The 25,192-nt window shown below is 45.4% G+C and overlaps 1 protein-coding gene and 1 pseudogene across 1 annotated transcript in view; one reads left to right on the top strand and one right to left on the bottom strand.

Moving 5' to 3' along the window:
* The window catches only part of LOC142586104 (uncharacterized), a 76,611-nt gene that overhangs the window by 18,649 nt on the left and 32,770 nt on the right, over positions 1 to 25,192 (bottom strand). Inside the window, exons 4-9 of the mRNA XM_075697362.1 lie at positions 23,628 to 23,731; positions 22,934 to 23,136; positions 13,206 to 13,374; positions 8,408 to 8,545; positions 5,559 to 5,687; positions 2,300 to 2,444 (exon numbers count right to left, since the gene is read on the bottom strand). Of these exons, the coding sequence (XP_075553477.1) occupies positions 2,300 to 2,444; positions 5,559 to 5,687; positions 8,408 to 8,545; positions 13,206 to 13,374; positions 22,934 to 23,136; positions 23,628 to 23,731 (888 nt within the window). The remainder of the gene's footprint in view (positions 1 to 2,299; positions 2,445 to 5,558; positions 5,688 to 8,407; positions 8,546 to 13,205; positions 13,375 to 22,933; positions 23,137 to 23,627; positions 23,732 to 25,192) is intronic.
* Positions 18,945 to 19,125, top strand: LOC142586428 (U2 spliceosomal RNA; annotated as a pseudogene).

The raw sequence follows: 25,192 nt of genomic DNA, 5'->3' as shown, positions 1-25,192 counted from the left end.
CAGCAAGCGGCCCCCTGGCGCCTCCTTCAAACGAATACGTATACGGTAGTCGATAGCGCGGTGGCTTATAGCCACTACTACACACGCCAGTATTTCGATAAGTGTAAATTATGCAAGGAACGGGTGGACCTACCAGACATTCCATGGAGTTGCTATCAGGCGACCAGACAGGGTCGCACAATGACTAATGATGAGCAGTGGGAGACCGCGCGGCTTAGCTCGGCCCCGGAAGACCAACTCTGGGCCGTCTAGCTGGCTGTGGACGCTGCCAGGCCCCAAGGGCTACCGACGACCGTTTACGGCTTGGACTTATGCCCTTAAACTGGTGGACACTAAATAAAGTTATATCTCTCCCAATTCTAAGCTATATTATTTGGGCAAACACACTATCTTCGTGGAGCTTGATGCATTCAGCTACTTCTGTTTTTTCTTAAGCTCATCAGAGACTAAACCATTATTTGAACAGCCATTAGCTTAAAATTTCTTGTCTTCTGTCTAGCTAATTATATTTACGGTGTTGGAATTGTCTTTTAAACTATTCTCAGTTGAAAAAGACAACAAAAATTGCCGTCGCAAATACAAAAATTTCTGTCGTACGACAGAAGTTCCTGTCGTTTATGTAGTTGAGACAAACATTTCTGACGTTACGACAGAGTGTTGACCTCTAGTTCGGAAGTTGCAGCAGAAACGTTCTGTCACAACAACAAGAGTTCTGAAGTTGCAACAAAACCTTTCTATCGCGACAGCAATTCTGACGTCGCAAAGGAATTCTCTTTCGCGTCAACAGACACGGTATGTCGTGGCGTTAGAAATGTGCCTATTTCTATAGCAATGACATAAGTTCACGCCGCGACAGAAGCGTTTTCCGTCGCTACGCTTTAAATATGTATGTCAGTTTCACATCAGTGGTGTACACTGTGCTTTTCATTTGCGAGGTATTTAATGGCGTGTTCTCGGAATCGGACAATGCGGATAGAGCCTACCCCGGTATTAAAGTCGACGGGGCCAATTGTCGTAATTGTGCTGTGACGATGAGGCACCAGCAATCGATCTACAGGTCTTGATATCGGCCGCTGATCGAAATCATCGTGTCTGCGGAAGCCACTGTTTATCCATTTTGTTTTATCTTGTACGATGTGCAGATTCCTGTGTACTTACATGTGCTGTTATGCTGACAAATTAGTCAATTTCCCGGAAATGTTGCATAATCTTTTGCCATGCGGTAAAGAAGATTGCGGTTGTTCTACAAAATTATGTAAAAAACCTGTCTCGCTCGGCTGTCCGTATTCTAGCACAAGCCTTGCCGTGAGAAACTGGTACGCTGCATGAGCACTTATCCACGAATGTTTATGTAGCTTCTGCGCACTGAACACACGAATTATATGTGTGCACAAAATTGCAGACCGAGAGACAGCTGTCTCTCGACAGAGACAGTGTATGTCACATACAGTCGAAGCAATGAAAATCTCAGAATCACAATTACAGACTCTATACAAATGTGTCTTCTGCCATGTGGTTTATCGGTAGAGAGTTGATGATATGTGGGTTTCATTGGTGCAGGGGGCCAGAGATGGCCAAAGAGCTCCAATTAAGTATCGGGCGATGGCTTCTACGGATATGTTACTATCTAAATATTTCGCGATTTTGCAGGTTTTCCCTTTAACTATTCAAAAGCAAGCGTAAGTTGTTGCGTTCGAATGGCGTCCGGTGACATTTATAAACCAAATAATCTTTTGAAATTATCAGTAACCTCCACGAACCTCTTCATATAATAGTTCCGCTTTTGATTTTCAGTCGACATAAATTCATTCCCCGCATATCACTGTACTACGATTATCGGTGACAGAGATAAAACAAAAGAACATCGCAACTGCCGAAATAAAACATAGTCTTCACCACCTCCACTCGACATATTAATGCACTGCAAGACTACCGGGATGACAGAAAATTGCGGTGCTAACCAAGCAACAGCCAATATTGAGAACCTGCTTCGACATTCTATTTATATATCGACGCATATGCACCTATATATATATATGCACAAATCATGGGGTTCAAGCGATGAGGTAAGCCTTGGAGTAGCGGCTCTAATATTATGTAGGCGCCACTCGATACAAGTTATACTGCATCTACTTTCTTGTGTAGAAAAGTTCAAATACATCTTCAGACTGACCATATTGACGCCGCCACGTACATTGTGCTCAGCAAAGTTCCATGACTGAATCTCACGATTGAACTTCTGCAGTTCAATACTACTGAAATCTTAGAATTCTAAACTTTGTCAACATAATGATCTGACCTGATCGAAACCACCCGTCTTCGTCCAAAACTTCCGCTGTAGCTTCCGGCTTGTTATGGTAGCCTCTCATTAGATGCGGGCCTCGAAATGTGATTTCACCCACTTCGCCGACTCCCAGTGGAAGGCCTGTTACGTGGTCCACAATCTGCGGTGCACGGTAAGTGAGCCCAGTTATTAGCCACATATATACTAAAGAAAAAGCTCAAACGGACAGAATAACGCATTTGATAAGGAAGTAAGGAAAAAGTGGCGAGGGAAAGGCAGGGAGGTTAAGAAGTTTAGCTCAACCGGTTTGCTACCCTACACATGGGAGCGGGATTGGGGGATGAGAGAAGGAAAGAAGAGATAGAGAGAGCACATAACACGGCACACACATCGTTAGTTATAATCCGTCACTCTTGCGCGGTACGTGACATCAATGTCACAGCCGCTTGTCCAAGCCCGTTTCCTTCATAAACTGAAGTAGTCCCTTCGTCGCCTTCAGCTGCGATGTATTCTGTCGGCGATATGTGATAATAGTTGCAACTGACAATGGTCTATTGTCAAGGTGCGCTAGAACGGACGCGAGGAACTGTCTCTGATTATTATATTCAAGACACATGCACAGAATGTGTTCCAGCGTCTCGTCGCAAAGACAGGCATTGCAGAGAGCGTTGTCGGCCATTCCAATGCGAAATGAGTAAGATATCGTGAAGGCCACCCCTAGCCATAAGCGATAAAGCAGGGTGGCCTCACTTCAGCGGATTCCAGTTGGCATACAGAGATGCATCAGAGAGGGCAGGTCATATTGACGATTGCTCCGGTTGGTCTGGCGGCTTGGTGTGCACCACAGAGAGAGCGTGATCTCCCGCGCAAGCACTCGCAGCCTGCTGGCTTTGGCGGACCGTGAAAGTTGTATAGCCTCTTCCTGTGTGTCTTCAAGAGCTGCCTGGGCGGCTTTATCGGCGTCTTCATTTCCTATGACGCCGCAGTGACTTGGCAGCCACTGAAGCGTCACGCGATGCCCTTTCTCATGTGATGTATGGAGAAGGCATCTAATATCGAACACGAGTTGTTCGAATGGCCCACGACGCAGAGGTGATAGCCAAGATTGTAGGGCTGCCTTTGAGTCACTAAAGATTGACCATTGTCTTCATGGTTCTCGATTGACGAAAGAAAGTGCAGCTCGAAGAGCAGCTAGTTCCGCAGATGTCGATGTCGTTGGGTGGTCAGTCCTAACGCTGATAGTAATAGCTCGTGCTGGGACGACCAAAGCACCGGACGAACACTGCATGTTTGTAGAACCATCAGCATAAATATGTATACTATCCGCGTACCTCTCGTGCAGAAGAAGCAGAGACAATTGTTTCAGCACAGGCGACGACAGCTCAGACATTTTCCCGATTCCTGGTACGCTGCGGTGGACTGTGGGGCGGATAAGACACCGAGGGGTATCGATGGTTCAGATACAGCGGGGAAGCCCGAGGGAAGTTTGTCGCTGTACTTGACGATAGCTTTAGGGAATGATGCTTGTTGCCTGTCTGAAAGTAGTGCTGCAAGGTGGTGATAGGGGACACGTGCAAAATGTCTGATGTCCGTTCTCAGTGCTTCCACCATAATGTGAGTTTGCATTGAATGGTCCCGAGAAATCGCAATAGTTGCCTTTGTTGACGTGCATCTGGGCAAATCAAGGCAAACTCTGAGTGCTTGAGCTTGTGCTGCCCGCAGTACACGAATATTTGTCTTGCAGGTGTTGGTCGGTACAGGTAGACTATATTTTAAGAAACCGAGAAAGAGAGCTCTGTAGAGTTTCAGCATTGTGTCTACTGACGTTTCCCACGTCTTTCCTGTTAAATACTTAAACAACTGGGAAGTTGCTGCCAGGCGCCGTTTCATGTAGGCCACGTGCGGGCTCCGAAAGAGGTCTCAGTCGATAATTACGCCAAGTAATCTGCGGGTTCTGACATAGGAAATGGTGCGCCCATTGATTAAGATGACATAAGGCGTCATTGGTTTGCGAGTAAATGCCACTAGCGCGCATTTTTCTGCTGATATGGTGAGACCTTGTTTACACAAGTAGCTCGCTGTCAAAGTAGCCGCTCTTTGAAGCCGTGCACGTATCTGAGAACGTGTGACTGCCGAAGTCCGGACACAGATGTCGTCTGCGTATATTAAAATTTTCGTGGTAGTTGGCAAGTATTCAGCTAGTCCAATAAGAGCGAGGTTGAATAGCGTCGGGCTAAGAGCACCACCTCGAGGAACGCCCCTGCTGGTATAGCGTCGCGTAGTTGGGCCATCTTCAGTTAACACATAGAATGATCTTGCAGATAGGTAACTTGCAATCCACAAAAAGACTCGACCACCTAGGCCAACCGTCACAAGAGTGTCGATAATGGCCTCATGTAATACGTTATCCTATGCCCCTTTCACATCTAAGAACAAAGCAGCAGATAAACGCTTACGGGACCTTTCGTGTTGGACATATGAAACAGATCAACTACGTTGTCGATGGAAGAGCGGCCACGTCGGAAACCAGCCATGGAACTCGGATAAATCTTGTAGTGTTTACGGTACCATTTCAGGCGGCCAAGGATCATCCGTTCCATTAGACCGTTAACGCTACTCATGAGGAACTAGATAGACATATGGTATATGTAAAGTACAGAAAATTAGTTCATACGAAACGCAAAACTAGATTATTAAAAAAAGTGCGTGTGAATACTCAAGATGCTTTCTCAGATCTGAAGACGCAGGCCAGCAGTGTTCTTACGTATTAAGTACGGTTGCCATCATTATCTCCCAATAAGAGTTGCTTGAAGCGTCCTGAACACCGGTACCGCAACCTCTCGCTTTTCATGAGCTGTCTGATAAAGAATTGATGATAACGCACACATCTTCGCTTTGTATGCTGCCATCCTTTCTTGCATTTAGAACCGTCAAGTCGACCCCCTTTCGCTAAAGACCGATCTGCAGATGTTGGTCGCAGGAAGAATGAGTGAATCGCGTATGTCGCTAGTTCTCTGTGCCTCGATATGCCAGCCATGCTTTGCAGGTTCATTAAACGGCGAACGCTGCAAAAACTGTATTCGTCATACATTTTACGAGCTGTGGTTCCATCCCGAGGAAGCGAAATTTTTATCGTACGCTCAAAGATTAGCCCCTTTGAGAGAAATCTGATGGCCGAATGGGTGAATACTAAATACGAAAGCAACCCCTGGTCTGTATACCGCGTAGGCACGTCTAATATTCTGACCTGAAGCACTGGTCAGCCTTCTCGTACCTTGTACTGCACCGATGGTACAGGGTGACCTGCGTCGGAAAGACCTATCGTGTTTGGCGCTGTCATGCAGGCGTAGCCGACGATTTCAGAGAGCCCGTATCCGTTCCGCAGGCTCTTGGGCTGAAATACCTGGGCGGCAAAGGTGCGAAAGTTGGAATTATCGCATATACGCCGTAATAATTGTAAAGAAGTTCTTACGAAAAACACTACGCGAAGGCGCGGCGTAATTCAAATGTGATAAAGAAACGATCAGTACTCAGTGCGAGCTCAATCCCCGTTACCCCTGCTGGATTTCGAGTATGTGCCCTCTGAGTTAACATGTGACAGGAAACAATTGACAGGGAAAATGCAACAATAAATGCGGCAGAGATAAAACAAGTGTAGCTGACATCCTCGTTGACACAACGGAGAAAATGTGGACTTGATTAGGTAACGCAATGCGCAGAACAGGAAGCAGGTGGTATATTGCAGAAGCAGAATGCGGGCCAAAGCAGGCGATATGCAGTAGAGCACGGCGGCGAACTCGGGGCTGCGACTGACAGCAGGAAATTTGTTGCAAAGATGGGAGTCATATCCGGTAAGGAAGGTATGAACTAAGCCGCAGCGGATAACTTTCTTATGTAGCTTACGTTACATAGGATAGCCATACGCGTGACCTAAAGGGGCCCTGAACTAATTTTCTAACTAATCATTGAATGGCCTCACTATTAGAGGACGTCGTCTCACGAATCTCATCCGCAAGTATTTTTCGAATCCTTCGACTATAAACGCGGTTACCGCAGCGATAGCCTACTTTCTCTCTCCTCTCGTCTCCGCTAGCGTGCTGGAAGTTGCAGAGGGCAGAAATCAAGAAGGCAAAGCCCCGGCCAAACGTCGCGTGTCGCGGCGTCGAAATCGGCGGAAGGGCTCGCCGCGCCACCCCGTGGCGACTGCGGTAGGCTACGCTGCTCGCCCCTGCCGTATCGGGGGCCACGCGCCGCGCAACGACGAAATCGTTTTCCTGTCTTTTCGAGAACGCAGACATATAATTGTTTCTTTTTTATTATTTACGTAATTCAGAATTAGCAATGGGGTATTACTGAGAATGCTCTAGCCATTACGAAATCAGCCAACAGCTTTGGTGAGCCAGCTGCTTCCGACGACGCTGCATGACAACATTGCAGAAGCGAAAGCAAAAGCAAGAGATTCTTCGCTGTGTTTGACAGTAGATTGTAAATTTCTGGCTGCATGCAGTGCAGCAATGCTTGGCACACCTATGTTCAGAGCGGCCTCTCCTACATATCGCCCACGCTGTCTTACTGTATGTGCGAAAATTGATTCCGAGCTGCTTTAACACGCGAAAGCGGTTTTCCTATTGCCCCATAGTAGTAGCGGTGATAAACTGAATAACAGGCTAAATTTACTGCAGGTGAAATACGTTATTCGTACTGCCGTAGCCTTAGTCGCGACTAAACTACAATTTCTTCGGCGTAGGTGACGTACGATATGATTCGTATTATAAATAATATGCGAATAAATAAATAAACATCCTCCGGGTGGTTTTTGTCGCATGCTTTTTTTCATTGCGATTTTGTCGCTCCAGCAAAACATGCTCTGAAAACATAGGTACCTCGTCTAAATACCATGTAAGCACGTTTAATATTCTGACCTGAAACATTGGTCAGCCTTCTCATACCTTGTACTGCAACGATGGTAGAGCGTGATCTCCGTCTGGAAGAGCTATCGTGTTTGGCGTTCTGATGTCACGCAAAAGCGAATACTTCAAAACACTTATTACGGTGTTTCGCGCGTGAGAGCTACACTAAGCCACCGCCAACCTTCCTGTCGCTTGCTCTGTCTATTTCAGCTCTCCAATATGCTGCCTCCCCTTTGTCGTCTTAGCACTGTTGGCAACTTCACTGCATGTCATAATGCAATTAAATGAACAACTATACCTTTAGGCTATCCTGAGATTCAGTAATACCAGAATTTACAGAGGACGTATGAATGTTGAAGATTATCGCGGTGCAGGAGTAGGAAGCTTTAAATAGCAATACGGCTTTTAAATAATTTCCACATTTACGCATATTTAATACACAGCCACAACAGTATGATTCATTTGCGTTACCAGTAGCAAGTAGCCATAATAAAGCAACATTTTATAACAAAGTCATGTTACCTAACGCAATTTCAAACAGAATATGTATCAGTTATTGTCAAGCAATGAGAAAGTAGATCAATACATTTGTTAGTTCTCCGAAGAAATGACGTCAACTTGATGACAATGTTAGGAAAGAGTACGTTGACACTGTGGCGATCATGGGGAGTAGAAGTAATCATTGAATCATAAATGGAAATGGAGCCAAAAGTTGCGCTTTGCATGTATGTTTTTTGCAAAAGCTAAATATGCGCTTTTTTATTGTTGGAATTAGCCTGCAATAAATTGTAGAGGGATGCGGTCATTATACATATCAAGAACTGCATTGAAGAAACGTTTGCTGCGATAAAAGTCCTACCGCTCATGCAATGCATCTTAATTGGGGAATTTGAGGGATGAATAAATAAATAAATAAATAAATAAATAAATAAATGTTAAATGGCGGAAGAACTAAATGGTCTCAGCATCGCGCAAGTGCGTCAGATGACGTCATCTGAGGTATAATCCAGAAGGATGTTACGTATTGTCGCTGAAAACAAGAGTCCTAAAGTGGTCACATTGCAAGTGCACGCGCTTTATCCACAATTCTTCCAATCCCCTAACTGTGCACGAATTGAGAAAGCACTGTGCAACGAATGAAGTAGGGGTGTCACGCCCGCTCTACTAAATAGAACATATGTAACGAATACTTGACAGACACTGCTCATCGTACCTTCAGTACCCTCTGGTACAATTCCTCGGCAGTTGACGTGCCACACATGAGTATCCGCTTTACGGTGGGCACGTCGCCTTCATCCAGGTCGAATACAAGCTTGCGGAACGCTGTCGGGAATGCCACAATAGATGTCACCTGGACAGAGATATGCAGTGAAGCAGATAGATATATTAACGGTGAAGCTTCCTCCGCTATATGTGTTCCATAAGTAAGGGGTCAAGGTGCAAATTTCCCTTCCGGCAAGACCATTGGTTGGTTCAGCGCTCAAGTTTCACAAAGTTGTGGCACTCGCCACTGCGTATTGTTTCACATGAACCTTCTATAGAGCATTTCGCTGCTTCAAGTGCAGAAGTATACCTTACCCGTGCCAATGCGTTTAAACAAGTGTGCATTTAGAGCAACAATAGGTTGATTCAGCGTTTCAGTCAAAGAAGTAAGATGATGGAAGCAGTGCTTTTTGTTTGTTTTTGCTTCCTGCCGTCGTGAACTGAAGATGCTCTGTCCACACGAAAGCAAAATAGATTCAATTAACGCAGTCTGTTGAGAAAGTAACCCTGCTACTTTTCACTCTAACCTACTGCCTATAAAATTTCTTTGAACTCCGCATTTTCACATGGTGCCGTCCATCGCGAGTACTGGCCAAAATCAATTCAGTGGTTTCGCGATGCTGAGAACAAATTGAAATCAAGTGACATAAGCAATTTCTTTCATTAGAACTCAGTTACGGGGACGGAGGCAGGCGTGGCAGTTGATGCCGCGTTTTGGAGAATAAATAACTTGCGATGCCAAAACTGGCGCCTTAGTTGATTGCCATGTTGCCTCTATAATGCATGAATAGATGCCAACACTCAAAGGATATGTGTGGCGCAAAAAACCGCTCATAAGAACCACAGCTGTGCAATATCGCACTGGTTAGTGGGTCCACTTACCGACTGCACAGGGCCTAAGGAGACATATTTGTTGCTGGAGATGGTGGCACGTCAATTTTACAGCGAAAGCTGTATATGACTGACCTTCGGTAGTTTTTTTCGGCGTCAGTCAACAGAAATAAATAATCATGCGGGCCGATCCTGGTGATGTGCAGAAAGGGTCGAAGCTCAATCGCGCATACCCATGTGGACTCGGCGACCTGTAACCCGCCCTATATATAGCTACCCTTCTCTCACGTGGAATCCAATAAGGTCCTAGGAACAAGGGTATGAACGTAGATTTTTTCGTCTGGCAACAGGAATGGACTTAGCTATTTCTAACAAACCTATACGGGTGAGCTGCGGCGGCGCAGATATCAAAATGTGGAACAGATTAGAACGCTCACCGTGAACAACAGCGTGACATCAAAGCTATCGCAGTATATAAGCAGGAGAGGTATGCGCGATAAAAAAAGAAGCTGCGATGTCGATGGGACGGACATGTATAGTTCGTACCCTTAAAGGACAACATGAGTACGAAGAGTGCCGGAGGGAACAGCAAAGAAAACGAAAACGGCGCCGGCGCGAAAATACCACTGACGAAGAACGTTCCCACGATGCTGAACGAAAATGACAATCGTGAGCCCGGGTACCTTGGAACAAAGCAACGACGCCAGATTCGCAAGGCAAAAAATGGCAATTCCACTCTGTGAAGATAGAATGGCAGCGAAAGCACTTTCCTTTTCGTTTGAGAGCTTTAACTGTCGTCAGCTTTGGCGGCCATTCGATCTTCACAGAGTGGAATAGTTGTCACTTTTTTCTTTACATTTGCCCTATATATGGCCAATGTAAAGCTAATGATTAGGTGGTGGCCTCACGATGATCGATGTACTGGCGTAACAGAAGCGCGGGATTGACGTACACAAGGAATTCAGTTTTGAGTTTCGAAATGCAATCAGACAATAAAAACAATACAGAACCCGAAAAAGACCGCCACTATGGGTTGGTAAAGCAAACAATGGCAACGAGAAGCAAGTTTTACCCCTAATAAACTCGACTTTTACAGACCAAAACCAGTATATGATTACGAGGCACCTCGCGGTTGTGGATTCCCGATTAATTTCGACCACCTGGGGTTCCTTGCCGTGCACCCCACGCTCGGTACACTGACGTTCTCGCATTTCGCCCGGATCCGCCGACCGCAGCCGGGATTTCACCTCGGGCTCAGCAGCGCAACGTTGAAGCGACAACATACGACACCACGGCGGGTTCTGTACACACTATACGACTGCACTTTTTATCATCACGCAGAGAGTAGTGCAAGGGGAGAGGGTACAGGCAAATGAACACATGGCAAGTACTTGGACCCGGTGGCATTGCTCTGGGATGGTCTCGTTAGATACGGGGTGTTTGTACAAAGACATTAAGCAATATATTAAAATAGCCGTTCTGAAATAAAATGAGGGTTACTTCGGAGGCATTCAGTCAGCGGTGCCTAAAATGGGGTTATAGGTGATAAGCGGTGATTAGTCACTAATTAGCAAGCATTCATTAAGTACCTTTTAAGCTCTTAAAGCTGCCCGCGCTCTTCGCTGTCACAGCGCGTGGAGCCCCACACCCCTAGCTCCCTCCGCCGCTGGGTGACATAAGCACAACGTCGCTTCCAGGGCCGCGGCTTCGTGCTCGCTTCCGCCTCCCAGTTTCGTTTTCGCGCTTTCTGATAGCCGAAATTCATCATGTCACGCTTCCGCAGCAAACTCTATCTTTCCCAAATCCAAATGTTGATATGGCGTGTGCGCAGAGCTTGCTTCCAGTTCCCAATTAAGAGGAACCGGCTGAAATTAAAAGTTCCGAATATATATATATATATATATATATGTGTGTGTGTGTGGGGGGGGGTGTGTGTGTGTGTGTGTGTTTCACGTGGTGGTGACGTTGAAGAACACAGTAGCAGTACTGTAAAAGCCAAAAATTAACTTTTATTGGGCGAACCTGTGCCCACAAAAACAGGCTACACTTATAGCACAACGATAGCGGCGAACACGGTCGGCGATCGTTGAAAATCTGATCAGCGGGTCAGGCGCGTCGGATTTTATAGATCAGTCGTCGCATGTTCCAGAGTAACCGCTGGGACCCGCGTGTCTTCTACAAAGTTCTACAGTAGTCGCGCCGCGCATGCATGGAATCAAATTACCGAAGTTGCGGTGAAAGACAGTGGACGGAACCATCGATAAGGTCCCAGAAACTTCTTTTACATGCAGGAGCGTCCAGTGCTGTGTGATAACATTTGTTAGGCGGGGAGAAATGGTCGTGTTCGCCGCTATCGTTGTGCTATAAGTGCAGCTTGTTTTTGTGGGCACAGGTTCGCCCAATAAAAGTTCATTTTGTCTTTGACAGTATTGCTACTGTGTTCTCCAACGTCACCACCACGTGAAACACACACACACACACACACACACACACACACACACACACACACACACACACACACACACACACACACACACACACATATATATATATATATATATATATATATATATATTATTTAGCAACTAATTAACATGTATCACCCGTCACCCCGTGGTCGCCACCCCTGACATAATGTCTCCGAAGGAACCCCCCTTTTGTTTCAAAACGGCTATTGTTAAAAATCAATCAATCAATCAAAATTTGGTTTCATGTCTCAACAAAGAGAGAAAAAGGGTGGCGGGAAAAAGCTGCATGACTGCAGCTTTTGCGAGCACTAAGCACGGCTCTCTATGGTAATGTCTTCGTAGAAACACCCTTAATAGTGACGTTTTTTTGAACTATCAAACACGAAGCCTATATATATATATATATATATATATATATATATATATATATATATATATATATCCTGGAACGCGAATAAAGCCAAGGGCATATTCATCAAAGTTGAGTTGAGACGCACTTTATAATATTTAGCCTGTTCCATCCAGTTGATTCCTTAGGAGAATCAACGACCTTTGAAATGTCTTATTCGTCAAGATGCACACTAGAAGTTGCAGAGAATAGTAACAAAACCTCAGAATGAGATGTTTGCAGCAAAACACACACGGAGAGTGTATATATCTGTAGCATAGGGATACAACGTGTGGCTGCGCGTCCTCGTACTCCGGTTAGCAGCGCCGTCGAACAGACTTCGTGTGGCAGCGAGATGTTAGTCTGTTACGGGGTAGAGAGGCAACGATAAGAGCACTCGGTGTTATCTGCACGACGTGCCAAGAGTTTCCGCCCAATGATGCGCATCGAGATCAAGCAAACGAAGGGCCCGGAACGGGGAGCCTCACATGAACGGCTCGCTTTCCCGCCGAGAGTATACGACGGCACCGCTATCCTGTGCTTGCGGGTGCACTGCGACACAGTATTTTCATATTTAGCGGACTTCCTTTCTTCCCCCCCCCCCAAAAAAATAAAGCCGTAATGTGTACCCTGCTAGAGATATATAAATGTTCACGTCGCTGAAAGTGCATCTCATTTCGATCTTTCTGACGATTTTCTGCGGCTCTCTCATTCACATTTCACTATTAGGAAAATGAAGGAGTTCGATATCTGCCTTTGAGTTGTGTTATTGAAGGTGACCTATTAAAAATTACTTGAGGTTTCTCAGGGAGACTCCGAACAATGTGCACTTGGTCGCATCCGCGTGGATTCACATCTTTCCTTTTTTTTAGTGGATGTTGCGTGATTGCTGATGTGCACATGCATTATCAAGACATCAACAAACGAGAACCTTACTCGTGGCTAACACATTCCAAGTGTGACTCGGGGTTTCATTGCTGGTTATAAAGAAGAAAGCAACGTGCAGGATGGAAGGGGTAAACTGTGAGGACGTTCAGTGCTGACGTTAGTGCAAAGGTTACCTGGTGTTTGTTGACAGTCTGGACGAAGTCCTTGGCAGGTAGGCCACTCTTTGATGGCACCACTCTCGCTCCAGAACACAAGGCGGACGCAATAAGAACGAAACCAGCGGCATGGGTAACAGGGTTCCAGCCGAGGTAAACATCGCCCTCGCAGAATATCTCCGCCTCCCTAGTGAACGAGATAATGCCAAGCGGCATCAAAATTGCAAATAGCGCGACGTAACACAAGCAGAGAAACCGAGGCAGAGGGCACCGATTCACAAACATCAATAATGTCGTCTTGTGAGCTTATTTACTATTTCTTGCCAAAATGCGCCAATCCGCGCAAACGTAATTTTAAAGCTGGTTAAAATTGCGGCGGCTGTGTCATGATATAAATGAAACATCTTTAGTTTGCTATGTGTGGAAAAGATAAATGTAAGGAGGATATATCAAAGTCATGCTCCCGCGCTACTGAGCTATGTATTACTACACGTTGCTGGGCTACTTGATACATACTTCATGCGGCGAAAAAGGCGCGGGAGACATTAACGAACAACAAGTCAGAAAAGAACGTCACTCACAGCTAAATTTCTTCAGAGCACAGGCTTCGTAATTTTTCCAAGGAAAGTGCAAGCGTGCGCAAATACGTCTACTCACCGATAACAGATTAGATTGCAATAGAGTATGAATTGTGATAATTCACGCACGTTATATTTTAAGAAGACGCGATGAATTGGTTTTTAGTGCAGCGCAGGGCCACTGGCGTATCACTCATAGAAATATCCTGCTTCTTTTTGTTGGAATACGCCTTTGTTATCTAATACGCCTTCAATATTGCCTATCATGCGGATAATGGAAAGACTTGGCTCGCAAGTGCAGGAACCACACTGCATAGGCAAATGTGCAAAGTATTGCTCTCAGTAGAATGCTCGTGCTTTCTTGCTCTGTGGGTGGCGCAGTTATCCTGTTTGGCATGCGAACGACACACACAGAGAGCAATGTCAGCGTCATTATTTCCTATGTATTTTTGTGTAAGCGCTCGTCTTCCAGAATTCCAACTACGCCGCAGACCAACTGACCCGATTTGTTACCCTACTGGAGCGTGCAAGTTGTTCTGCTCAAAACTTGTTCGGTTGGAGAGCGGGAGCGTTGTTAATGATTGTGCTCTATTTGAATTGTCTTAAATTTGAATTGAATTAAATCTCCATTTTTCCATCGTTCACATTTTTATGGCCTCGTTACGATACGAGCTGTGTGACCACGTTATACGCTAGGTGTTGAAGAACTAACACAGCATATTTGGAACGAATGTCAGGCGCGCATTTTGAGACACGCAAAACACAGTCATGTATAAACCAAGTGTCTGAAAAGTGCTACACGGCTTCGGATATGTATATTCCTCATCATCTTAACAGCGACCGTAATTTTGAAGACTCGGGAAAGCTTTTGCCATTCGATCGTAGCGTAAAAGATTTAACGATAAAATGATTTTAAATATTTCGTTTCTTTTCCCTAGATTTATTCACTCCCTGCAGGAATAATTCATTTAGGTGACAACGGCGAGCGCCGAGTAACATGGTAAGTAATACATTTTGATATCTGTAACCTTAAAGTGATTTATGCAATGGATTATCACTCGGGCTAATAAGAGGCGTTGCATGGGAACCAAATTTTTCGTAATGGGATTTCTCTCCGCCTAGAATCAGGTGGCCTGACGACGATTGGCCTGGCCCAAGCGGTGGCTCCCTTAGATCATCTCACAAGATCTTGACAGCACTGTTAAAAGTACTGTTCTCTCGTCCAATCAGAGCGGTACGTAAGAGCACAACACAGTGTTTCAAATATTCGAGCAATCTATAGGTATATTTTTCAAACAATAAACACCGAAATTTAAAATATAGTGAAGACTGATTTATTTAAAGTATAGAGAGCATTTCAATCATTCATGAAATTAATCGGCAAAGACCGCACGTACACAACTCTGTGGAAGCCTGTTGCGAGGTGGCGGTGCGTGGAGGCGGTTGCGCCGCTGCAAACTGTGTCATCTATGTGCCGTCCAGCAAATGTGCGCGATTTCCACAAAATGGCGAAGCAGTTAGCTTTAAATATTTTTAATGCGCTTTGCATAGAGTGCGGGGACACTTCAAGTGTGGATTCGCTGATCACGAGCACCGCGAAACTTACCCAGCTGAGCGCTCTACTGGTCGCCAACAAGGCGGAGGAAGCGGACAGAGTGCTGTAACCGAAAAGCGTTTTTGTGAAAAAAGCCGTGAGCGGGTGAAGAAGCGTGTTGCGAAGGGTGGTTCACAGCTTCTTCCAGAGATTGTAAATCCCAACTATCGTCAAGGTATTGCAGCGTTTAAAAGAGGACGACAGACTACCGACCGTGTACACAGCGAAGACGCCGAGGATGCTGAAGAAGCTTAGCTTCCAGTGTAAGAAAGGCGCTCGGAACGCACTGCTGATCGAAGCGACGCACCAAGGGCACTGTCGGCGCCGGTACCTGTGCCATAAAGCGGAGCTCCGGCGGCAGGGTAGGGCCACTTATTTTCACCGATGAAACGTGGATCAACATCGGCCACACGCGTATTCGGCTGTCAATTGACGACACCATCCTGTCTGCGCACAAAGCACGTCGATCCGGACTGTCGGCCGGTCTTCAAAACCCCAGTGGCAGAGGCGGCAGACTTATTGTAGCGCACTGCGGTAGGGAACGCGGTTTCGTCAAAGGCGCAGCGGAAGTCTTCCGAGCTAAGAAAAGCTCAGGCGGCTACCACGAAGAAATGAACGGAAACTGCTACGAAAAGTGGTTTTCCCAGAAGCTGTTCCTACAGCTACCACCACGAAGTGTTGTAGTCAGAGATAATGCACCATATCACTCTGTGAAGCAGGATAATGTGCCACGCATGAGCAGCATCAAAACGGAGATACAGTCTTGGCTGTCCGGAAAAGATGTTGCGCGGAGCAGCGACATGGGAAAGGCGGAGTTCATGAAGCTTACGTAAAGAGAGACGACCGATACCGTGTAGTGCGTATCGCTGAAGCTACTGGTCACCTCTTCGTGCGCCTGCCGCCCTACCATTGCCAACTGAACCCGATAGAGCTTGTTTGGAGCGACGTGAAGGGCTTCGCGGCGAGTGCAAACTGGTTTCGCAAGGTATCATGCCATTGACTGCTGAGAAATAGAAGGCCTGTGTGGAGCATGTTCTCAATGAAGATGATTTGATGAGAAAACTGGACCAGATCGTCGACGATGTTGTTGATCATGGTGCAGCTTTTTTAATCAACCTAGAAGTCGGGATAATTCAGCATTGTCGCAGTAAGGGTAACTAAAATTAAAACGAGAAACGCCGAACAATTGTGTTGGAAAATAAACTTTAAATTACCTTTTTGATTGAGTATTAATTAACTAATTAATTTCGCCTTAATAGGCATACGGCTGCCTTGTCATGTATTGGACCGAGCCGTTCGAACAAAAGCTGTTTGATCAGCTTTTATTCTTGGTCTCACGCAACGTTAATTGTGGCAAATGGACTCAATTCAGTTCAATTTCTTGGGCAGTGGGCACACTCATGTAAATATCCCTATATACGCGTGGCGGAAACATTGAAAAAAAGAAACCTGCTGTGGCAAGAACTGATGCGAACAGGTGACGATAAAAAGAAAATATCGGGCCAGTTTCTTCGGTACGGACGTTCGCACGTTCAAAAAAAAAATTTCAGAAAGGCAGCAAGCGCCACCTACTAGAAAAACAAAGAGAACGTAAATACTATAGTAAACCTTTTTCCCAGAAAGTTGGAGCCACCTGTCAAATTCACGGGAGCGACAGGCGCGTAGGAACACAATTATCTAGTGCGCTCTATCATGCTTCACTCAGGGCGCCCCTACTTTCCACAGTGCTGTCAACAGCTTCTGGGATGCGGTATAGCTGACATGTTTCTTGTTCGCCGTTGTTGTTTAAGTCAACGGCTTCGTTCTCCTCTCTTTTGACGTGTCCGCTACGTTACAGTATGTTAGGACCGTACTGTTTTGCAAGCGCCCATTTATGTTATAAAAATTAACGAAGGTTGACACACAACGCACTCCTTTATATGAGGTGCGCATCGCGAAACGGCGTGTCACACGGTATACATAAAGTGCACGCAGACGTAACAATTTTTTACTGAATGGGCGTTGCGCGACGGACGATATCATCAGATCCATATCTCTGGGTCGAAAGCAGGTCGGGCGGTCCAGTTCTCATAATGGCCTATTTCATGCGCCAGCAACGCATTTGTTTTGCGTAATTTTTCGCGTATATGCAGATAGTTTGTCATTTCCATCACTCTCTTTCATCGCACATAATATGTTAACATAACATGGAATGAACATGTTCGAAGCACCGAAAAATGGAAGCATCAAAGCAACAACTATGCTTATAACTATGCATGTCTAAGGGTTGAGGGCATTCACTGTAGATGCAATACAAACAATGGGTAATTGTCTTTGCTTGACTGCTTAGTGCTCACGTGTCGATGCTATCTGTGGGGCGGATTTGCCCCCTTGTGAACGATCGCTTCTGGGTGAAGGCCACTTACACAATCTGTTATAGACTGGCCCGAGAGGAAATAATGCGTGTTATCTACTTAGCACCTCTGCCACTGAAGGCGGCACCAGAAAGGTCATTTTTTTCTGAAGGACACCTATCTGGGGCAAAGGCGAATGATGATGTTTGCGCATTCAGTGGCCCGTACTGATAGTATTCCCCGAAAGGAACGTGAGGGAACGAATAATGGGGCGCTTTCTTTTTTCTTTCTTAAAGGCTGGGCGTTCTTCTAGCTTCCCTTGCTTTTTTTGTGTTTATTTCTTGTAGTCAATTTGTGTTTGTTGAATAAACTTTAGATTATGTACACTTAGGAAAAAAACACAGAAAAATAGAGACAGAGGAACCACAGAAACAGATGATTACTCGCGACTTCGGATTAGTACTGACATAGCTTCCGATATTCAAGTATATCAATAATTTCACATTTTTGAGAGAAGAGCGAAAATGAAACGAGCACGATAGGTAATTGTAAAGAAACCTAAAACAACAGAAAGCCAGATATACCCGTTCGTTAACGATCCGTAACTGCAAATGTATTATTAAGTAGCATGAAAGAAAACATGGTTTAAGCAGGTATCTCTTTTTTTCCTAATTTTGAAAGAAACTGTTTATTTTTGCATGAGCTGGTTATTAAAACATACTTTTGAAACACAATTTCTGTTTTAATAAAACGCCACAGAAACTGCACCTCCTGCAATAGGATGCTACATGCGGTGCCCCAGGGGATTTCGGTGTCACCCGATGCTCCTTTGTAGTGCAACGTCCACGCGATGGCTACATGTAAACCTGGTGCCAACTTAAGGGTGGGAACGTTTCCAGTCAGTGAATATTTTAAATGTATTTAGCATTTTTTTGGTTTATTGCACATTCTGAGGACTTCATTTGAACACCGGAGCACATGCGCTCTCAGATGAAAAGAATGCGTAAAAAAAAGCATCGGGAGCCATTCCACTTTGTGAAGGTGGATGCCCGGCGAAGCTGTGTGTCACACGACACGAGCTTCTTTGTTTGTTTGTTACATTGGCAGTTGCACGACAGGGCCGCCACGCCGAGAAGCCGGAGGAAAGCAAACACGCATGACGTTACGGGACCGCCGCCACTGGAGAGCGGAAGGAAACTAGACACGCAAGCGCTTCGAACGCCTACAAAGAGAGGGCGGTGCGAACGTAGACATGTCTCACGCAGATCGAATTGTAGTTTCTGTTCTCATCAGCTTGTTATGTGATACGGGCGGCATTTTGACCTCAGATATTAAACTTATTTTAGCAAGTTGGTGGAGTGTTTAAAGCCTGCTTCACCTCCGCCGCGGGGTCGTCCCGGCATTGCACTATCTTCAGTATCGCCCTACGTGTGGGAGCAATTCTCTATCTACACGGCTCGATAGACGCGCGCAATTTTTTCTAGAACCTAGCCATATACAGCTTCGCTGTAAAAATGCTCCATAATATGTAGTTCGTATGGCTTAAAGACATGGGGCCCAGCACCCGTATACGTTCACTAGCGTATGTCATTGCGTTGCACACGGTTGCAGCTGTGGTTCTAATGCCGCGCATAGGCTCAATATCAGCTCCCTCGGCAGCTGATATTGAGCGCCTTGAGACTACATGTATTGTTTGTGATTGTTAGCCCACATTGATTAGATGTATAATGGGTCTTATTGTTCAGTGTACTTTGGGATTCATCTGTAAACACGTCCTCCTCTAAGCTGCTGCCTTGTCGCGGTACGCAATCCGTAGCGCACGAAACTAATCATTCCGGCGCATCACGATTCTCAGGCCACCATGGCTTTCTTCTCCGAGCTCGTCATCGGAAGCAGGGATCATGTGAGCTTTGATCATCGTTTACTCGATTTACATTTAGTTTTGAATGTTCAATCATTGTACCGCTTGCAGCATGAATATTTTTTATTGTATTATTGAGCTCGTCTTGAAAATGGAACTGCTTATTGTCGCTTCATGTGTCCGGTACTAGTACCTGTGTCACCCCTATTTTTTTTCTTCCTATACATTATTTTCTTATGAATCCTGACTAGCTACGAGGTTGAGATCCAAGTGCATTGTTCACCTGTTTTACTCTGCACTGAACGCAAGAAAATACACTTAAATTCAATACTTCATATTGCAACAACAGTTCTATGCACACTCCAGGCACGTTCTCGCCGTCACCGTGAGCGCGACTGTCGCTGTCGACGTTACGCGCTATTTATCGATGACTCATGTGCGGCAAGCGCTCGCAGGATTGGAGGGTGTTCTCAGATGGGAAGGGGCCTTTGGCTGCAAAACGAGGAAGTGAACCGCATGCACAGCAGCACTACGCTCAATCGCTTCGGTGGCAGTGCCAGGACCGCTGGCAGTGCCCTGTCTTGCGCTGCTGGCATAAGCATCACGTGCCCGCACACTATAAGCAGACTATAGCGTTACCACTTACCACTAGATACCGAGTTGCCAACTTGGGTAACTGCGTATTCGCGAACTTCACTGGGTCATTGCTAGTATGTGCAGCGTGTCTACAGAAAATGCAGTGTGCCGACAGTCCGCCCGCCCGACCGTCCGTCCGGCCGTCTGTCTGTGACCGTTGTCCCGCCAAGTTGGGTCACTGGGTAGTCCACGATCTAATGATTGAAGCGTCGGACTGTTCTGATGAGGAAACCGAGTTGGGAACCAATCCTCTGGCCAACTTGCCTCAGAGGTATGTCACATTGGATATGTGCCGCGCATCAGTTATCCGGTTTGACGCTAGTTTGTGTTACTAAATATTACGCTAGTTTGTGTTACTAAATCTCTGGAGTCCCCCACTGCGGCGTGCCTGTAAATGAAATCATTGTGTTAGCACGTAAAACCCCATAATTTAATTAATTTAATTTGCTACTAAATATGCGTAACTGTTCATGTACTACTCTTCAAAGAAGCTCGTTCAGCCCAACTTGGATAACTGGGTATGTGCAATTTGGTACCTGCCGTTCCTTAATGAACCACTTTAACATCAACTTGGGTAGTTGGGCATGTGCCGCTGCGTATGTGCTACAACGTATGTGGGGCTCTTCAATAAGTCTGTGACGGTCAACTTGAGTAACGGCATTGGTCACGGGATACAAGGCGCTCTTCAATGAACGGCTCCTGCGCTAGCTTTGGTCGCTAGCTACGTGTAACTGGTACGCGCCGCCCCTTAGTAAACCTTCTTAATGTCAACCTGGGTCTCTGGGTAACTGTCACTGAGTCACTGGGTAAGTGGCACTGAGTAGTGCCATTCTTTAATGACAAAAATGATTGAAACTTTTCTAGTGGTTGGTTTAGTGAAATGTGCGTCATAAATAGTGAGACAATCTTCACTGAATATTTCAACTTTAACATAATTTTAAATATCGCCGGTAGCATATGCCACGAATCTACTTATTAAGCTGTATTTCTCAAAGAGGCAGATATTGGACCCGGTTAAAACCAATTATAATAATGAAGCAATTAACAGGGTTTCACTAAAACATTTTAATAGATTACCTCAGTTTACTTATTGGCACGCGACTTCATGTTAGCGCTCTCACAAGGCAGATCCACTAGGAACCAAATTTCACATGAGGACAACTTTCAGATAAGTGGAGTCAAACTCGGGGTAAAGACGAAAATTTCCATTGATTTAAGTTTTTGATAAAACGTCCTTTCCTACACTGAAAGTAACTAATTATTAGTGCACCAATGCATTTCGTCGCAAGCCTTGCATGTGCATATCTTGAACAGGCGCAATCCTCAGAATTCATTCCAAGTGAAGTTTGAAAGACACCGGCTATAACACATGTATTGCAATATGTGCGGAAAAGTAATTAGTATAAATATTAAGTAGAGAAGGTGAATAATAAGTGAAAAATTCGGTTTGCTTTCTCGTGCAAATACTGTCCGCCTCTGACAGTAATGTAGCTATAGAAAATAAATTTTGCGATTTGTCACGGGTGACTTTAAACAATTGTGTGAACTGTACAATAAAACACCCCCTATACTCACACATCCGTCCCGCCGTAACTACGCTGTGGTGGCGCTAGATGGAGCAGCATGCCCAGAAGGAAGCGTTGCAGAGCATGAGGGATGCGCGCACGCCTCAGACACGACACATTTCGGCGATTGCAAGGCTGTGTGTCGATACGTTGACTCACTGGTAATCTTAGTAATGTCGCCATTCAGTGAGAGATGTGTTCTGGTGGTTTTGTGTGTGTGTGTGTGCGTGTATGTGTCATGCGGAAGAATCAAATAGCCCATCGAGTGAAAAAGCCGGTCGCCTTAGCCTGGACAAGCGAAAAAACGTCACCTAAATTCCCACTGGCTTCGACTCCACGTCATGAGCCCGCCTCCACGAAGCAGAGAGGGTGCAAGGCTTGACCTGCGGCCGCGGTGTTGCGTAAGGGGAGAGGGACAGCGCCACGACGCCACGTCACGCACGCTCTCGCTCTCGCAAGACTGTGTTACCCCGGCGGCAAAACCATACCAAAACGTGCCAAACGTCCCAATGCGCTCGCTCGCCCACGAGGAGTTCATCACTCGAAAGACCGCTCAGCGGCATTGCATTAGGCATTAATGCTTTCGCATTCGAAACTCACAAGAAGTGCTTAGATGTCCGCGGAGTTGTTTTACTTGGCGCTGACTAAGGCCGCTAGTTTCCCGTCAGTGTAATCTCGCACACTGTCGAGGTTCGATGCTTTCATCTTCCAGCGCTGTTGATCGTGCCAGCGTTGTGAAACGCCTCGTAGCTGCCACGGCTCTGTTCCTGCTGCCTTGCGTGCTGCGTTGCTCCAACATGTCCCTTCCGCGTATGGTTACAACAGTGGCCCTGTAGCTCAAGCACTTCGCTACACCATGCTATTGCTGGCCACGTTTTTTTACTTGTGGTGAAAGGAAAATTTCTTCTTTTTCGTTTTTTTTGCCGTGTACTATGCGTCACACGTCAAACGTTCTCTTGTCACTTTACATTTTCTAATCTGCAAGCCGTTACATTCTTTCTTCAATCGTAGTGTGAATTCTCCTCGTGTCATAATATACATTGGCAATTTTCCTTTATAGACACATCTTGATATGTTTGTGAACAGTACTTCTAGCGTCATCATATTTTTCATATATAGTTGCCTTACTTATCGTAAACCTTTTTTTTCTGCTCTGTGCGAGATATGAGCAGTACATACCTGCATATTTCAATCGACGCCATGTACGCGTTCATGCTGATCTCTACTCCCTTAGGAAGACCTGACGTTCCTGAGGTGTAAGTGTAGACCAAAACATGCGAGCGGGTGTCTTCGATCGATGGCTCGACGAAGCTTGTGTGGTCTTCGTTCTCGAAGTCATCGATGGATTGGAAGCCGTCGACTCTGTCTACGCAGAACATGGCCTGCAGGAAAATGCTTCTTAGACGTCAAACAGTAACTGTTGCCGCAAAAGATGCAATAAAATTTGAGAAAGATGGTACTACTCTTGCCAGCAAACTTTTTCTTCTATTGTTTCCTTTCAGCATTGCGGCTATTACCACCCCGGCTCCAGGACCGGTTATGATCGCGACAGGTGGTAAACATTAGTAGTTCGGTTTGCAGGAAATACGTCTGTGTATATATTTGCTGATATAAATAAAAAAACTGCAGGCGGCAGCGCTGTGTTCATATGTTTACCCTGCCTTTCTCTTTTCTAGCATGCTGTGCGTATAGTGAAATCTGGATCATGAAATTTATCCTTAAGCATTAGCCAACAAATATTCATTTAAACCAAAATTATAATTGCCAGACCGTTTACAGTGAAGTATACATTTTTATCAGATATTTGCTTGTAAAGAGACTGCTGACATTTAGAAACGCAACTAAATGAAATTTGAAGTAAGCCATTACCAACCTTAAATTGACGTGACTTGTGAATGCTCAGAACCTTATTAATATTCTGCTTTTCCGTGAGAATGAAGGTGGCACCACTGTCTTCGACCTGGTACAAAACTTCACCTGTAATGGAAATAAATTAACACTTGATAAGGTATTTCACAACGTAAAGACTGCAACTTTCCTTGAAATCAAAACGGCAGCGCTATTACGGTGCCAAAATATTGATCATATATTTACGATTATACATATTGTGCATATTGGCGAGAGAGAGAGGGCTCTTTATTAGAAAAACAGAGAATTTTGCCGGCTCGTATATAACCGCTGGCATGCTACTCTGTATAGGGATGGGGAATGGGATTAAAAGATTCCAGAAAGGAGTGGGATAAAAAAAGGCTAAAAGTAAATAAGAAATGTCCGAGTGGACCTGATACTAATATATTCAGGTGACATGGCGGTTAAATTTAGGCTTTTGTATAAGAAGCAATCAATTTTTAAAGCTTTTCTATTTGACCAATTTCTGTCAGGTATTTGAACAATAAATGCAAAACCTGTCGCTGTTTTGAAGGGCCGGGCATTGGACCTAAGATGCTCGGTAACGTTACCGGTTCGTGGCAAACCATATCCATTTGGTGCTCAAAAAATTGTCTCTCGTCGCGGTACGCGGGGCATTCTAGTAATATGTGCTCAATTGTCTCTAAGTTGCGACAGTTATCCCAGTAAGGGTTAGTGGTAAGTACTATACGGTACAGATAATTGTTCGTGTACGCCACGTTCATTCGAAGACGATGGTACAATGTCTCTAAGTGTCGGGGAAGTGGTCGTGGAATTTTCGGTCTCATTTCTGGGTCAATGTAACGTAGGACGTAATGTAACGTATCTTGGTGAAGCGGCAGATTCAAGATTCGGTCTTTTTCTTGGTAGGCATATTTTTTTGCCATGTTTGAAGCGTCGGCTTTTGTAAAACATGTTCTTTTGAACTTGCGGTATTGGAGTCCATTTCTGGCAGCTTCGTCCGCTCTTTCATTTCCCGAAATGCCGGCATGGCCAGGTATCCACGGGAACTTTATGCAATGCCCAGCAATCTTAGCCCTGTGGTGTAGATAAGCAATGTCAAATGCTGCTGGTTGATTATTGCAACGCTTGTGCCTGTTCCACATATTTTGCAGGGCTGCTTTTGAGTCTGTGAAAATCACCCATGTCTGGCGGCTGCTGTCGAAGTACATACACAAGGGCCTCCTTAATGCCATATAGCTCCGCTGAAGTAGATGATGTCGCTCGCTCAAGACGAAACGAGAATCGTTGCCCTGTAGAGGGAACACAAAGTCCGCATGATGAACGATGTGGAGTTGCAGAGCCGTCTGTGAATATGTGCGTTGCGGCTGCGTATTCTTTGTGCATATATTCTAAAGCTATCTGATAAGTCGCCGCTTGAGGCATTTTCTTTTTCGCGCTGATTCCAGGTATATATGGCACGATTTCCAATGGGGACAGTGTCCATGGTGAAATGTTTCGCGGCATAATTTGTGACGCCTGAGCAGGAATTGAAACAGATATGCTTCTGACGGCCTGCCCAAAGCTAGA

This window comes from Dermacentor variabilis, chromosome 6 (genome assembly GCF_050947875.1).
Source record: "Dermacentor variabilis isolate Ectoservices chromosome 6, ASM5094787v1, whole genome shotgun sequence".
In the NCBI taxonomy this organism is placed as follows: Eukaryota; Metazoa; Arthropoda; class Arachnida; order Ixodida; family Ixodidae; genus Dermacentor; species Dermacentor variabilis.
Note: the sequence above shows the minus strand (reverse complement) of the source record. Positions and strands in the feature narration are given on the sequence as shown.